Source organism: Gymnodraco acuticeps, unplaced genomic scaffold (assembly GCF_902827175.1).
Source record: "Gymnodraco acuticeps unplaced genomic scaffold, fGymAcu1.1, whole genome shotgun sequence".
In the NCBI taxonomy this organism is placed as follows: Eukaryota; Metazoa; Chordata; class Actinopteri; order Perciformes; family Bathydraconidae; genus Gymnodraco; species Gymnodraco acuticeps.
Window position 1 is genome coordinate 1,527,461 of NW_022991588.1, and position 18,394 is coordinate 1,545,854.

The window sequence follows — 18,394 nt, forward strand, 5'->3', positions numbered from 1 at the left end:
TTTCACAAGTACTGTATCACCACTGTTGAAATGGCTCAAGGCCCTGAGAACTAACTACTGTAGCTGCAGATTGGAAACCAGGCTGAATCATTGTCGCTGTTACACCTCAGTGCATGTAAAACTATGCAGCGGTGGAAGAATGAGGGACGGAAAGGAGGAAAGAAGGAGAGAGAGTGAATAAGTGGGAAGGAAAAACGTGAGGGGGGAACAAGCGGGAAGAGGAAGAGTAGTAAGGCAGAATACTGATGAGTGGTGTGTGAGGAGGAGGAGGAGGAGGAGGAGGAAGAGGAGGAGGAGGAGGAGGGAGGAGGAGGAGGGAGGAGGAGGAGGAGGAGGAGGAGGAGGAGGAGGGAGGAGGAGGAGGAAATGTGGGGCAGGGGCAGCACTCTGCAGGTGAATGCTGAGCCATGTGGGGTCTCTCATCATTTTTCGTACTATCTGCAAAACAATGCTTGTTTAACCGGCACACAGAGACACGTACAGACACGGGTCACAAGTGTGAGGAGATGAGGAAAGAGTGGATGGAGTGTGAAGGATGATTAACATATAGGAGTGGGGAATAAAGATGACAGAAGGAATCAGGCGGTGTGTAGAGAGACGTTCCCTGGACATCAAAGTGGCATCCCCACAGTCCCTCCTGTCTTTCTTCCTTCTCTCCAGCTTCCTGTCTCTTGTCTCTTCTCTCTCTGACACAGGCATCTGCTGCATTGGAGAGCAGAAGCCTTTCTGAAGTTAAAGCAGGGGGGGGGGGGCTGAGCTGGATATGCTACTCCAGTGCAATGTAAGAAAAGAGAGAAGCTGAAGTGAAGAGTTGCGAAACACAGCCTCAGGGTGAAATTGTAGGGGGGGGGGGGGGGGGGGGAGATGGGCATACGAACATGAGGTGCACTGAGATTTATACTCCCAGTGACGTATTACTTTTTCATACTTAATTCATGACACCCCTGTGAGAGCACTGATGGCTGGTTCTGGCATTTGTGTGAGTAAGAATACTGAGCAACGCTACCTTTGATTCTGTATGACTTATTCATGTGTGGCTCATTAGTTTGTAGAACTCGTCCCATCGTCAGGTTGCCCTTCTTGAGATAACTTTGTGGACCTCTTAGAGAATTAATGAGCATGTGGAGGGAGATTTGAAGGTGAAGCGAAAGCTTTTAGAAATCTGAATGTGAATTATTAATATCTTAAAATAATTAGTGGTATGTTCAATCAACACGTGTTTAATGAGTTAGCCAGTTTTTGTAAATGGCTTCCATAAAGACTGATATATTGATGAGTGTCCGTGCAACAACCGACATGATAAGAGAAAACTGGGAGTTGTGCATTATATAACCACTTTAAGAAAATGTTTTTTTCGTGCGTTATGTGTTTCCACTGTAAAGTTCATTCATTTAGTCCTGGTGGTTGCTAACTCAGTTTTTAGTGGTAATCCCTGAACTCAAGTTGATTTGATATGTTAAAAAAGGATTAAATAACGCATGTGGTATTCAGTAGAGCTGTAAAGATGAATCGATCAGTTATGAAATAATCACCAATCATTTTGATAATTGGTGAGTGGCTTTGAGTCATGTTTTTAAGGTCCCCTATTTACTGTTTTTCATGAATATATTATAGGTCTCAGATATATACAAAACATGTCTCTGAGATGTTTGGCTGAAACACCAAACAGATCATGCATTGTAGCTTCCCATAATCCCCTCTGTTTCAGCCCTGTTTCAAAAGTGCTGATTCTCTGTCTGTTACTTTAGATGAAAATACGGAGCCACTCCCCACGCCCCTCTGAGAGATATTTGGTTAAAAAGAACACTATGGTGCTCTAGGAGGAGATTCAGGTGATAAGGTGTGTGTGTGGGGGGGGGGGGGTTACCTTGGTTGGCGATGGCGTTGGCTAATGGTTACACAAGCCAACAAATCGTTATGACATCATAAAGTGGCCAAAATCTGTTTTAAGATAGGTTTTTATTATTTTTAAGTAAATGTTTTTTCCTGAAACTTTCAGAATCTCTTTCCACAGAGGGGACACATGTTTATGTATAAAATACATGAACAAGTGGATTTTGCATAATAGCTGACCTTTAGTAAAGATGATGGTTTGGGCTTTTTACTGTTAAATATTAGAACAGCCACAGAGAGAAAGCAGATGACATGAAGCAAAGTAGGTCGGATTCGTACCCAGGCCACTGCAGCAACCACTACCTAGTCCCATTGATATCCTGAACAAAAAATAATCCATTTCAGGTGAAGAGACAGCTGCCCTGAACATACTGTTAACATGAGTAAAACAGGTTCAAGTGCTCCATGAACTTCCTGTTGAACATATATTGTAATGTGCCAATAGCCAGCACTTTTCACTCAACACCGCGTGATACCACTCTTCATTATAATGATGTATGTAGTGTTTGTTAATCAGCCCATTATGTGTGACTCTCACTTTTGATATGAGGTGGTTATTTAGTGATCCTCCTCCCTGTCGCTCTCCTGCTTACACCAAACAAGTGAATCATCGCTGGCGCTCCCTCCCTCTTCCGTTAGCTGCAGCTTTCTCAGTTAGACATTCACACGTAGAAAAACAGCCATCAGCAGGCAATCAAAGAACACCACCTGTGAGAAAGAGAGGAGAATGTGGAGGAACAGAGAAAAGACAGACAGACAGAAATACGCTGCCAAAGTATTATCAGGATTGTTAGTATAGTCATATATTCTTGACAACATTTGATCATTTATAAGTCTGTTTTAGTGTGCTGGATGCTTACCTTATACACTCACACATCAGCATGGAAGCAAGGTTCAGGGAGTCCAGTGCATTTCCATATGGCTGTTCAGCTATATGGAAAAAACAAAACAACAGCTATGACTTGAATTGCAAACACTATTTCAGGCTAATAGCTCGAGAAGGATGAAAAGATGATTAATGATTTAAATCAGTGCTTCCCACCCTGTTTGGTAGGTGAGACCCTAACACTACTTGTGACCCCTTATCAAATGGTATAGCCATAGGGTGAAGCCCTCAGTCAGGATTATAAAAGACCCCCATCACCCCAGCCACAAACTGTTCAGTCTGATGCCGTCTGGCAGGCGTTACCGCAGCTTCCGGACAAAAACAAGAGACAGCTTCATCCCGCAGGCAATAAGACTGTTAAACAACTGAACTGCTGAAACAATTTCACAACATTCATCTGCTACTTAGAAAGATCTATCTATTATCTAATATATCATTCCAATAACTTGCATATAGACTCGTATTGCACTATTCCACTTTATTTTTCTCACTTTATTTTAGAACTATTTTTCTTTTTGTATTATTTTAATATAATATACTTTAATATTGCTTTAATATTGTCTGCTTATCTGTATTATTGTGTTGCATTGTTGGAGAAGCCTGTGCCATAAGATTTTCAACGACATAATTACTCTGTAGCTATGTTAGTTTGACAATAAAGAACCTTGAACCTAATGTATTTTAGGCTATTTATTTTGTATTATAATTTATATATAACATAAATAATTAACTAAGAAACAAATAAAATACATTTGTAGCCTGTGACCCTCTTACATACCCTCAAGAACTTGAAATACATGTTTTAAAATGTACCATTGATACACAACACAGAGATCTAATTTGTGTATCTCCATGTAACACACTATTGAGTCATACACAATCTGTAATCGCCCTGTGTGTGAAACTGACGCTTAAGGCACAACAATCTGTTATGCGGGTCATATTGTTCCTTTACTGCATAAACTATTGAACTCGATGCTCGTGGTGAGCTCCAGGAAATGACTTAATCATGAGTTTTTCCCCAACAAACAATGCATTTATTATCCAAAAGAAACACATTTCATTTCAGTTAGAGTCCAAAGACCTTTGTTAGACCAGATAATAAGACTTGTTAGGCACAGGTGTAACTGATGATGTTAATAAGCCACTGTTGTGCTTACCGAGAAGAGAGACATTCTATTACCTTTTCTGCTATAGGAAGATTCTAAAAATATCAAGGCCAACAGTTAAGAAGTCTGACCCAAGTGGCTCACAAAACAATTCCTAGAAGTGAAGTCTGCTTTTCATTGTTCTGAGCACTTTTACGATTTCTAATCCATGTTGCTTTCAAATTGCTTACAGATATAGATGACAGCAGTTGACATGGGACTATTATGTGGATCTTAGAACAGCAAACTCCCTTGAAATGTTTAAAAGCTAATTCAAAACCTATCTTTTTAATATGGCTTTTAATTTGGGTTAACTTTAAAATGTCACTAGTATCATTGCCCATGTTTTATTTTCTTTCTGTTTTTATTTTACATTTTAAATTTTCTTTTTAAAATTGTTTTATCGTAACATATTATCACTGTAGATGTTTTATTTTGTTCTGTATTCATTTTAATATTATTTTAATATTGTTGTTTTGTTTTCTGTAAAGCACTTTGGGCTGCTTTGTGCATGAAAGGTGCTATACAAATAGAGTTTATTATTATTATTATTACTATTATTATTATATGTTAAACATGAACTAGTCGGAAAGATAATTCTCTTTTCTGGAGCTTAAGTTCTCAGGCTTATTTATCACCTAAATATCTTGACCAAAGTTGATCTGATCCAGATTGTATTTGTTTTCCACTACTTGTCACTTACATCAGGAATTTAAAGGGGGACTGAACATATTTTACATGTATTTAAGTTTCTTTGTCATGATATCTTGTCGGATATTATAACGTTTTATAATTTCCTGTGTCTCTGGGGGAGCTTTCTTTAGTTTGAGAAAGTAACTGTGATGATGTAATCAGGTTAGAGGATGTAATGAATGGATTATTTAGTTGAGTTTGTTTTGTTGTAGCAAGTTACCTTAGCCTCTGCTGCTTAGACTTTTACCTGTATTCTTTAAATCTGAAAAGTGTCATGGACTACCCCTTTAAATACAAGATGGAGGAGGTAATATGGAGTCCCACAGCTTGTGCCTGGCAGAGATGATCTGGGAATGTAAGAGAAGGGTAACACTTTACAATAAGGTACACACAATGTGCTTAGTTACTGCTTAGTTACTGAGGAACTACTAGATAGTTAATGGTTAGTTAATGAGCGATGCTTAACGAATGGTTAAGTAGGCATTAGGTAATGGGTAACTACTGTTTTTCATGCATTACTTTACTTGAGGGGACACACACTGCTTAACGAATGGTAAGGTAAGCATTACTTCATGGGTAACTACTGTTTTAGTAACGGTAAGGTAATCATTAGGTAATGGGTAACTACTGTTTTTGTTTGCGTTCCTTGAGTTTACCGTATCCAAACGGCCTAAGTAATGGTAAGGTAAATCGGATCCACCTCCACCAGTTGATCCAGGGTGGGACCCAAGCCAGCCGAAGATGGCAGGTTTAAAAGTGCCCTGCTGCAGCGGACCATTGCTTCAATCAAAGTCTCCCAGGAACTCCTCATAAAGTAACCATTAACGAATGATTCATTAATACAGTACCCCCCCCCCAGTCTGTTTACCAGTAACTAACCATTAGTTAACTCAGGAACTCCTCATTAAGTAACCATTAACGAATGATTCATTAATACAGTACCCCCCAGTCTGTTTACCAGTAACTAACTAACCATCCATCGCAGTCACTGAGGAACTACTCATTAAGTAACCATTAACGAATGATTCGTTAATACAGTACCCCCCCCCAGTCTGTTTACCAGTAACTAACCATAAGTTCACTGAGGAAGTACTCATTAAGTAACCATTAACGAATGATTCATTAATACAGTACCCCAGTCTGTTTACCAGTAACCAAGCATTAGTTCACTCAGGAACTCCTTATTAAGTAACCATTAACGAATGATTCATTAATACAGTACCCCCCAGTCTGTTGTAACTAACTAACCATCCATCGCAGTCACTGAGGAACTACTCATTAACTAACCATTAACGAATGATTCGTTAATACAGTACCCCCCCAGTCTGTTTACCAGTAACTAACCATAAGTTCACTGAGGAACTACTCATTAACTAACCATTAACGAATGATTCGTTAATACAGTACCCCCCCAGTCTGTTTACCAGTAACTAACCATAAGTTCACTGAGGAACTACTCATTAACTAACCATTAACAAATGATTCGTTAATACAGTACCCCCCAGTCTGTTTACCAGTAACTAACCATCAGTTCCTCAATCGCAGTCACTGAGGAACTACTCATTAACTAACCATTAACTATCTAGTAGTTCCTCAGTAACTAAGCACATTTTGTGTACCTTATTGTAAAGTGTTACCTATGTTCAGGTAAACTTTTCCTGCTTCCTCCTGTGACACATAATTCTAACGCAACTTCCTGGTGGCATTTAATCCCCCTGCCTTACATGAGCATGACAATGCAGCATTACTGTACCGAATAAAAAGGCAAAGATTGTCCCCAACACTCCTACACACTTCCTCCTCAGCCCCTGTCATGCTTCCTTCTCCTTTCCCCCCCACTTTCTTCCTCCCCTCGCGGAACCCTGCGCGTCCTCCTGTTGACTGAATGTTCTCGATGACGTAGCAGTCCACGTACATCGTCCGTGTAGGTGATGCTTGTGAATGAATGAGAGCCCCCTCCCATCTCCATTACTAGTACTACAGGATGTCTATAAGAGCAGATCGCCGGGACAGCCCGCTGAATTACATGAGATACCGAGGTGCAAGAGTGAGAAGCGACATTGAAAAACAAATCAAGCTACTTTTGGCAACGATTACGCACTGATGCTGACGATAAGGTTAGGTAGGATGAGAATATGATATAATAAATGATGTGCCGACATCAAGTTAATATGTGAGCAGGTGGAACATCGTGAATCTTTCTTTATAGTTTTGATCAAGTCGTAAACTCTCTGCTGGACAGAAGAAGACCAAAGAGGTAAGTTTTCCTTTTCATTGTGCCACATTTTTATCTTTTACACATTTTGATTACAATAGCTTTCTTGATCCACTTGTAGCAATAAATCACACCAAGGTAAAGCTTGTTAAATGAGTGTAAGCTTACTCTTTTTCTTTACTGAATGTTCTTCTGCGTGCCATTTCTTCAATCTACGGTAGATCACAGAGGCTGGAAGTTACTGCAGTGTGAGTCACTTTGGCGCACATCGGCAGTGACAACTGGGAAAAGGAGGGAAATGTCTTGTAGGGTGTAGGCTGCACTGACTGCATGTTAACCAGTATGCATCTCCGTGCATAGTGAGCACATCACGACACACGGTTGATTTCCTTTTTTTAAAGTGTATCCATTAGCTTTTGTGCTTGTCATACCGAAGAGCCTTTTAGACTTATGAAATACTCAAGACAGCTAAAACTGACGTGTGTAGTCAGGATGGCATATAACAACATGTTCGCATGTACACTTTAGTGTTAAGCTGAACCAAACACACAGCAAATAATCAACCTTACAGGGTATACATCCATCACTGTAACGATGTATGTCCGCACCGGTGGAGAGACCTACTTTCAATAAAGTGTACAGTATTATTCTTAGTATTGGTATATAAGCTGTTCGGCAGTTATTTTCATGTTGAAATGACATCGTGACGCGTTATTGAGATGAAGTAAATTTTGCGTCATTCCTGCGCACATGCAGACGACTCCCAATCAGCCGTCAGAGGGCTTTAAAGACACAGTGCGAGGCGCCTATACGTCTACAACCTGCATTGCGATGTGCATAGGCGGAGAAGATGAGAGGGGTGAGGGGGTGGGAAGGCCCGGGGGTCTGAAGAAAACTCCTCAGTGCAACTCCTGGAGGGGGCTATGACCAGAATTACAATGAGTGTGGTTCAATAACCTCTACCACTGTTTTTTTCGCCCTAATGTCCAGCTGCTCGGGGCATATCCACAGTGGCTTTAAACAAGTTGACACAGCACGGAAAACCACAGGAGGCATCAAAATGATCAGCCACTATAAAGAGATGAAAAGACCAGCAGCTGCTTCAAAGCTGCATACTGCTGTCCATTATGCTGCACGTGGTCTATGGGTTGACATGGGGGCTTCATTTAATCAAGATTTTGATCAACCATGAAGCTGCAGGTTTATTTTACTCAAAGATGAAAAACCAGGCTTAGCTGGTACATACAGTCAGTGAAATATACGAGATGTCTTTGTATAGGAAGCAATATTAAATAGATTAATTTAATATACATTTTGTTACCAGGGGTCATATGTATCTCTTGCTTGTAATGTTCTTATGAGTTCTCTATATGCATAATACAACTTTCTGACCTATACTGAACATGTCTCTTACAATGTCTCTTTTTTCCGGTCAGCACCATGGACAGCGTCACACCAGACACTGTCACAAAAACAAACTGTTTTACTTTTAAGATTTAAGATGTGTTACACTTTTTGAAAAGTATAATTGAGAGATTTACATAAATGTTAGTACTAATCGAATAATCCTATTTTGACAAATTGTTTGTACTTTTCCCATTCTTCCTCTCCCATCTAGATTCCGTCATAAGACACATAGTCACACACATAACATACACAACCACTCTACACAGCTTCAAAGGGCCAGAATATAAACATAAGATGAGTGCACACATTTCCGGCCTGCTGACGTCAGTGAGAGTTACTCAGTTGAGCTTGCATAAGCCGCACTGTGCTCCGTTCCGTCCATATCCTGTGTCTGACTCATAGATAATCGGCATGGAAATCAATAATACCAACACAACAATTGGACTGTGTAACAGCCAGTCTGGCCACACAGAGCCTCAGGCCACTGACAGGAAAAGGCAATGCTACTGTGGGCACTGTGTCATAGTGTATAATCAGATTGTGGCTAATGGCTGTGTAGTGCACCACAGATATATGCGAGGGGACTGTAAAGAGCACTAACAAGCTTGCTTTCCTCAGCACTTCACACCTTGATTTGTTTACATAATGCAATCATAGATGACATTTCATTGTTGGTCAAAGGGGAACATCGTGGTGTTTTTCTCACTCTGCACGCCCCCCCTTTCCCTCATCATGTTTCTTACTCTGCAGCCTCATTTAACGTCCACTCTGTATCTACCACACAGTCAGTGCATCAATACCTTGGCTCTAGACTGCTTACTGCTAAAACTCCTCCAAAGTACAGTAACAGTCTACAGTCATGGCTACTGAAGTCTGGCAAACCTCTGCTGATGAAATGCATCCATGTGACTGTAAGAGTTGAGAGGAGAGGGAAGGATCTGCTGTATGAAGTTTCCTCTCGGAGCCCAGCACCACTGAAGGCTGCATCACCAACATCATCAAACCACCGAGGACGTCAGTGAGTACCACAGCCAATCATATTTCTCCTGCTGTCTCCATGGCGACCGTGGCATTAGATTGTTACTGTAGCAACAGCACCACTGGTAACAGTCTACAGCCATGGTCGCTAGGGGGCAAAACACACATCTGAACCAGAGTGCTGCAAAAGAGTTTGAAGAAAAGACCCTCTGGACATAAGAATCAGAGAGGGGAAAGTGAGCACCTCAATGTGAAGAAACAAAATGCAGCAAATGAGTTTTAATCTCATCAATAATGTAAGAATGTAACTAAAGCATATCCTACAGAAGTTGATACTCAGTGAATCATTTATGTAGTTCAGTAGATTCAAAGAGTAGTTTACAAATAAACTGAAATATGGTGTACAGGATGTACAAAATAAGTTAAACTAATAAAAAGCAAATAGTCTGGCTGCATAAATATAACTGAACTCTTTGAAGCTGACAATAATTGAAACGGACAGTAGCAGGAATCCTTGCATGTCAGAGATGTTATCCTTGAGTATCTGAACATATATTTTTTTTAAAGGCTTGACGTTCCTGCTGTACATTTTAAAATAAATATTACAGTATTGCATATCCTGGAGGAGGGAATAGTCTTTGACATGTCATTTGAAGTCTCTGCTTTTGAAGGTTGACCAGAAAAGCAGTGTCCGGCAAAGGCTACCTGTCCAGTCCTGATGAAAACACTCGGGCCAGGAGAAGAGCTCAGGGAACAAACCTGAAACTGGATATACTAAAGACTAAAGCAAGGTGAGTCAACTTCTTCCAAAGGTTTTTAGATGATGAATTGTAATGTATCAATGGATATCAATAAACGGAGTAATCATGAATCAATGACACTTTGTATCTTTGTTGGTGATTTGAATGGTTGTTTTTAACAATAAAGCGAAAGCTGGGGTGAGCCACGAAGCTTTAAGCATGTGTTCAATGTGTTGCTCAAGGACACTTCAGCAGCTTGGCCAACATCGATGTGCTGGTTAACAAGATACTTTGAATGATACATCACACACATCAAAACTTCCTCCAGAGGCTGTGCTTATTCTCCGGCTGAGGGGGCCTTATAGATGAGTTTCTCCGCACTGTGAGATTCACATGCGGAGCTCATTTCCAGCAGCACATGCACTCATCATGTCACTGGCCCATAGCTGGGTCTAATACACATTCATTTCATTTCCATGATTCACTTGGTAACTATTGGTGTTTGTCTCTTACTCAGCAGCAACATATTACACGAGGTAAATCATGATTCAAGGTTCAGCGATAGGGGGACATGTAGCATGAGCAACACAGCATATGTCTGTGTGCAGTTGTGGAAATATTACAGACAAACGTTCAAGCTGTTCATCGAGTGCCAACACAAGTAGGACTAATGACAGGTCAATGACATGAGATGGGGCACAAGTTCTTTGATGGATTCTTCTCAAGTAGCTTGGATGTACTTAGAACACAATTGGCTCAATTGTATAAAACAAGTTGAAGTCTGGGTTATACTGTAAAGAAATATATTCTGTAAAATAAAAAGATGAGGCTGAATAGTAATAACCTCATCTAAAGAATATGTGTTATCTGTCCCTGACATTAACATGAATATGGTTAATCTAGTCCAGGGGTGCCCAACCAGTCGATCGCGATCAACCGGTCGATCGCGGGGAGATTCCCAGTCGATCGCGAGATGTGTCTAAAAATAGAACAACAATATTCTGTTTTATCGTTAATGTCCCATAACATAATCTTCCCGTGCCAGAATAATGAACTTGAACGCACCAAAGCTTTGTGATTGGCCGGCGTGACCCCGTGGCTGGTGGGAAGTGGACACTATTTCGCTGACGTTGTCCAGGAGTGACAGTCCGCACACATACAACACACAATGGCAGAAGCAAAAAAGCCCAAATATATAATTTTCACTCCGAGTGGGAGGATGATTATTTTTGTATCTATTCCAATTCAAAGTCCATCTGTCTCATCTGCAATGCGAGCGTGGCTTTATCGAAGAAGGGTAATTTAGGAGCGGCATTTCAAAACAGTGCACAAACGAAACGCTACGAGACGGAACTCCCTCCTAATTCTGCCCTACACTCCCAAAAGGGGAGGGGCCTGAAAGGACAGCAGTCCATTTCCACCAGGCCCAACAACAAGAGCAAGGCTGCTACCATAGCATCTTATCGTGTCAGTCACGTTCTTGCGAAACACATGAAGTCTTTCAAAGACGGCGAAGTTGTGAAAGAAGCATTCCTGGAGGCTGCTGACTCGCTTTTTGAGGACAGTAAAAATAACAGCAGCATTTCAACAGGTTTTTGATATAATAAAAACTCAAGTTGGATACCGTTATTAATCAGCTGTAAGTTTTAGTTTGTTTGAACTTATTCATTATAATTATTGTACAAAATGGTATAAGAATGCAAACTTAAATTGATTATAGTCTATTATCAATTCAGGTTAAGAAACTAGTGTTGCTTGCATCCTATTTTAAAAAGGCATTTCTTTTTATAATCTACTAAAATGCAACAAAAAAAGGGTTTGATTCTATTAATTTTGACTTTTTTATTGCACTTTGGCAGCAGATTCCTGTGTAGCTTCAGATCTGAGTTGTCTTATTAGTAAGCCTAATTTTAATGGCAAAGAAAGGGTTCAGAGTCTTTTCTTTTTTCCCTGTGTCATATGTGGCAGCACTGTTCAATGTTTCTTGAAAACATTACCACTGTAGTGACGTGTGAATAAACTCCAACTCTGTATCAACAACACTGTTGTGTAACTTCAGTTAAATACTTGTATGTGTGTAGATTAGAAAGAGGTAAGATAAAGGATCTGCAGTATTTTATGGAGTATTAATCGTACAAAGGTCAGTTTTATACAAGTAGAAGTGTGTATTTACCTGGTAGTAGGCTGTCAGTAACTACGCCTCTCTATTTGGACTGGTAGATCTCGGCAGACTGGCAACTTTAAAAGTAGCTCTCGGTTCAAAAAAGGTTGGGCACCCCTGATCTAGTCCATCCTTCTTTTAAACTCAAGCATAAGTGAAGACACCATTGTATTGTGTACACATTGGACATATTGATATATAATTCATACCTCACTGTAAAGACCTGTTGCCCTGAGAGGCATCTTTTATGTTGTGGCAGTTGGGAGGGATTACTCAGGGAGGGAGAGCAAAGCAGTGACAAGGTGAGGTGTATCTCCTCTACCTGAGAAGATAGAGAAACAACTAGAATTGCATGAAATATCACACACAGTAGGACAAATTCTGCATGTTTCAAATATATTTGTATGGTTTTACTTTCACAATAAATGATGTAGTTACAACTTGATGAAGTAATGTGAATACGTCCCAATAATCAATGAGCTCATGAGGACTTCATTAGAAACTATCATGATGAATATTAATTAGATTTAATTAACCAATAGCAACGTTATGATCCTAACAGATCAGTACACCACTAGTACGGCATTAGATAAGTCAAGGGAAGCTTTTGAAACATTACCTCGTGTATATCTACGGCTTGTGTTAAGTGAAATGTTAAACATATATGATATTAATATATATTTGAACATTGACGCTATGATATTGCCAAGGTTGCAATACTATGGGAATAATCAGAAATAATATAAAAAGATAAATATTATGACTATAATTAAAATGTAGGGCTTTGAAAGTGTTTTAGAAGCGCCTCGTATATGTAAACAAGTAACAAATAGTGCCTTCTGTGTGAATGTGCATTCGCACCACTGCCTTACTGATTATTCACAATAACATTACATCTGCGGGTGATGATACAACAACAATTACTGATACTTACTTGAGTATTCATAGTTATTACTGGGAAGGCCACATTAGCTAATTAATGACAGACATGATTATTAAATCATGTAAGCACATTTATATTAATATTCACATCCAGATGTTTTATTATCAGCTAACAATAGTAGTAAGTTCCTCAAATGACGAGCAGTCATGTGTGAAGAGCCATGTCTCCTCCACTGTCAATCTCATCCATGTTTTAACCAACTTAAGTTTAACAGCTGCATTGCTACTAAGCTTCATAACAATGAGTCATGGGTCGCTGCTTCACATCGCGAATTACACTAAACTAATGATATTAGAATGTATCATTTAGAGAGGGTCTGTATTCATATCAGTCATATCAAGGAGCATGATTTATTCTTTTACTAATAGCTTTAATGAACAATATATGGTCCGTACAGGACTTACTAACTGATGATCGCTTGGTTTTGGATAATAAAAGGTTGCAGAGCAGAGTAGACGTTTAGTTGGTATTCACATTGAAATGATCTGCCTGATTTGTTAAGACATTCCAGTCGATACAAAGTGAGTATTGATTTTGCTTGTTGTCATGTCAATACTCATTGGTTAGTTTGTGTAAGACTAGAGTGGCTCTCGAACTACTGTTAGAGCAACAAAGGAAAAGCAGTAATCACATGCGCCGTTACAAGAGTATAAAAGGACTTCAATAATGAGTGACTGAAGATCTCAGCGTGACCTCACCATCCATGGCTGGAAGAAGGTGACTTTGTGACAGCCCTGTGCTGGGGCGGCTGTTGGCCGGATGATCAGGGACATGCTGACCTCCTACGCACAATTAGTCATCTCTTTACACCACTTATTCAACCTTCTTCTTGCAACCTTCCTTCACATTGCTGTTTGGCCGCCCAGGCATCTTCTCTCCCACTCACACACACAGTCAGCAGCCTCTGAACATAAGCATGTGTTGTTCAAATGTCCACAAGGGATGCAGATCAAGGGGTTGTTACGCAGAGCTGCTAATTTCCACAAGGGGGATAGTGTTGAACTTAAACCAACTCAAAGAAACAATTGGAATTAAACGTATTTAAACATGAATTCAACAGGCTGTCCTAGATCTGCCACATTTACTCTCTTTTTTGTATTTCAGACCTGATGCATAGCAGCAAAGCTCAGAGGCCCTTAGACCGTGTTGTTCACTCAAGAACAAGCTGCTTTTGGAGTTACACATGCTGTAAAATGTGTGCTAAAACCTGCTTTTTCTTCATCATGCCTCTTCAAAAAAAAAAAAAAAAAGTTCAGCAAAAACGTAGAAACAGCTTGCACACAGACATGGGCTCTTCTACCAATGCCCTTCTTCTGAAATTGCACATGCAGTGTCACATCAAACAGCCATTATTATCACCATGGCACACCCAAATGAAATCCAAGGTGTCTTTACATGTTGAACCAGAGCAGTGTTCCCCCGATGTCATTTCGGTTAGGTTCTAATGTAATCCAGGGGAAACACAGAGAGAAGAACAGCCTCAGTCACACATGTGGCTTTCTGAAATCACACACGCTGCCTCAGATAAATATCCTCCTCTTCTGTTTATTTGTGATGTAGTGCCATGAGTCATAAAATATATTTGAAAATGTTTGTCTTTCCACCCCTGCCTGGTTTCCTTTTTGGAAAGAAAATGCATTAATAACTCAAAAAAAACATATGATAAACAAATAAACTCTATGATAAGAAAGACTGGAATAATGCATTTGCTCAGGATAAATGAGAAGTTGCCCGACATGCGGGAAGGAGCAGACGAGGACATGGAGAGACCGGCGCTTCGCTGCTCAGGGAAATAAACAACACAATACATTTCTGGTGCTGACATATTGTATTCGCTCTCAGGTACCAGACAAAGCCACAAACATTGACCCAGACAGAAAGTTTATATTTACTGAAAATGTGTTATGTCAACTAACACATCCGGATACTGGATGATGTGAGGTTGTTTAGGGTGCAATGCATTCACTGTTGGCTCTTGACTCATGTGACATATTGTTGTGGTTTACACACACAAGTGCTGGGGCTCCCATAAGAACCAACCATAGGTAAGGTAAGGTACGTTTATTTATATAGCACCTGTTCAGACACAGAGGCAATTCAAAGTGCTTTACATCATCATTAACACTTAACAAGAAGACAACAGAAAGGAACACAATACATAAACATAATGGAATAACAGATGCATAAAAGAGATACAGAATCGTTTAAAAACAACATTGTAAATACGGTAGGTGCTAAAACAAGTTAAAAGACTTCTGGGTAAGCAGACTTAAAGAAGACCTCAGGTTTGTTCCATTTGTGGGGACCATATCATGTTCTCTTGACATATGCATTGAGAGCAGGCAGGGTGCAGGGGAGAAGGGAAGAGATGGGATGCCAAGGAGGACGAAAGAGTGTGAAACTAATTCCTGCCACATCTGGAAAGAATCCCACAAACCAGTTACAGATGTATATGCTTGGTTCATGCACCCTGCCTACTACCACTCTCTCTCTGCCATGCCCAGCACAGCCTTTCCACAGTGAAACGTGTGGGACTGTAATGCCTTACAGGATTGCAAACTGCTTCTCAAACAGCGCCATCTAGTGGTAGCTGCGTGTATTGATTGTGGTGAATCACAGAGGAGATATGGCATCACTCACACAGCCTGTGCCACTCACTTGTCTGTGGCTGGCAGAGGGAAACAGCTCTGTGGAATCGGAGCCTAAAAAAAAAAATCCAAATCCTTTTTACTTTTTGATCCAGGAGCCTTAGCAAGTAACCACAATATGCTTTGAAAGAGTTCCATCAAACTGCTCAGAAATGCACTTTTATTGAACCATTTTGCTTTCTTTATTTTCTGCATGCAGGGTTAGTTAGCAAATATATTCCACTTTGTGCTCTGTGAGGAGCAATCATGAGAATATGAATTACCTTCGTGTTCGCTACCAAACAACAACAGAACTGCAGCATGCTGACAGTAGGTGAGGCTGAGTCACATGACACAACATCAGCATCGGACTGCAATTACAAACACATCAATTATATTCAGAAGCATCTCACAGGCACACTCAAAAAAACGTGACCTTGTAATCTATCCAAAGGAGAAATGTAATACATGAACATAGATATACATGAACTGCATGTAGTGTAATGTGAATAAACATTTGGTAGTGCTGTTGTTATATTTCAACATGGATCTATGAAAAAGGGCTTGTTGGCAAGGTAACAATCAATGGGGAAATAAATAAACAATAAGATAGGAATGAGAGCGAGATGTTCAGATAATATTTACAGTACAGACAAAAACGGATTATATTCAGTCTGATCTTTGCTACTTTCAAAATTATTATGAATGATTAACCAAAAAGAAATTAAAAAAAATATGTATGTGAACACATTTCATACATAGGATATTATATTACAGCAGTATGCAATACATTGTCCAGACCTCTGGTAGTGTTCTCGAATATTTTAAGCAATATAATAAGGCCCTATTCCACTTTCATTACGACGATTTGAATACCCTTTAATATAGTATTAGTCTAATACAGTTATAAGTCCAAACCTGTCTCACTAAATTAAAGTCTTGCCAGCTAGGACATGTTCTGAAACCTATCCTCATTCACTGACGTTCAAATGAAAAAGTAATTAATATTTAAAGAATAACAAATGATGCAATTTACAACGAGAGAGGAGAGGATTTCATAAACTCTCCCCTCTTTCCCCCTGGTGGAGTGTGCCAACAAATAAATCAAACATAAACAAGACAGCTCTGCGGCCCGATCATTTATTCTTGGCTGCCACACACACACACACACACACACACACACACACACACACACACACACACACACACACACACACACACACACACACACACACACACACACACACACACACACACACACACACACACACACACACACACAGCAAATAATGAGCGCTTCAAAAATAACAGCCACTGGTGAGACCCATCATGAGACAGACTTCTGGCGGGACCGGCTGCATAGGCTGCTGGCCTCTGTTGCCAAGGAGATACTATGGAGATACTATGGTGGAAAGTAGAGGGGGGGTATGACGAGAGACACCTAGTTGTCGTCAAATCAAACTCACAAAAGATCATACTGACCTGAGACAACGTGCTGCATTCTGGGGGAGATTTACAAGTTCTCGGGATGATCTGGACCCGAGGAGCGCTGCTGTCAATCACTTTCTGCTGTTGCAGCCCGACAGCAATAGAGGGTTTATTTATTTATTGACAGAATACTCCTTAAATAAATGATGAGGATGGAGAGCAGTCGTGACTAGCACTGCGCATGCTTAAAAACAGACCGATCGCTTCAGTATGGCTTTGCGTTTATCAAAAACACTCACACGGGAAGCAAGGTTACATTTCAGATTTATTGTTTCAGAGTTTGAAAAAGCAGGACAGGGAAACAAGGTCATGCCATCACACTTTCCTACACACATTAAGTATAGTGAAAAGTCACATTTTGTACATCAAATAAAGTGCTTCATACAATATGTCTATGACTATCTTTGAAGCATAGCGCTAAGGGAAACTTTGAAGTGTCTGATACTGTGCTTTATACAAGGACATGTGAATAGCATTTGACTAAATCCTCCCACATTAACACTGTAATTCCATATAAGAAACTCAAGGTCATCTCTCTGACAATTACAGAAAGGCCCACATATTTGTGCAGGAAGAAAAGCACTTTCTTTGGCACAGCAGAGAGCAGCTCCTTCATGAGAATGTGAGTCACATGAAGGAGCCTGGCCTCAAACAAACAAGCAGTTCTCTCTGTCACTTGTGTTGAGCTCGAAACACGTGCAGAAAACGTGAATAAGAGCAATGCATTTGGTTTGATCTGCTGAGCTGTAAAATGAGGGATTATTTATGGCTGGTAATCCATTCGAGGAGTGGCTGAGGGCTTCTCTGGCTTTAGCTCTGCTTGCTGATAGTCTGTCTGGACAAATACCCACTCTCCTCTTCTGATTTCACCTCCCTCCAGCCGTGAGCAGAGGCACAGACAGGCACGAAACGAGTCAAAGGCGGAGCTCATTCCTCTTGACAGCCACACGGGGCGCACTGGCCCTGCTTACACTGCTCTGTAGAAAGGACTGGCTCCAAGGCTTGTTTCTGCAGGAAGTGGCAAAGCATTAACACTTGGAACAATTACAGCACCTTCCTTAGACACATGAGTGGTAATATGGCTTCTGCAGGGTCACATTGCAAACAAATCTACAGCACATCTTACTGCTTTTTCAATAAATGATCAAGGTCAAGGTCACAGCCACGCCTTTAAGAGAGATGTTCAGATTCATGCCCTGTTGCCATTGCGCCACT

General features: G+C 40.3%; 1 protein-coding gene across 2 annotated transcripts in view; it reads right to left on the bottom strand.

Moving 5' to 3' along the window:
- Positions 1–17,431: 17,431 nt before the first annotated feature.
- dph1 (diphthamide biosynthesis 1) overlaps positions 17,432–18,394 on the bottom strand; it is a 64,862-nt gene continuing 63,899 nt past the window's right edge. For both annotated transcript variants that reach the window (XM_034197946.1, XM_034197945.1), the window contains exon 12: positions 17,432–18,187. In XM_034197946.1, the coding sequence (XP_034053837.1) occupies positions 18,107–18,187 (81 nt within the window). In that variant the 3' untranslated portion in view covers positions 17,432–18,106. The remainder of the gene's footprint in view (positions 18,188–18,394) is intronic.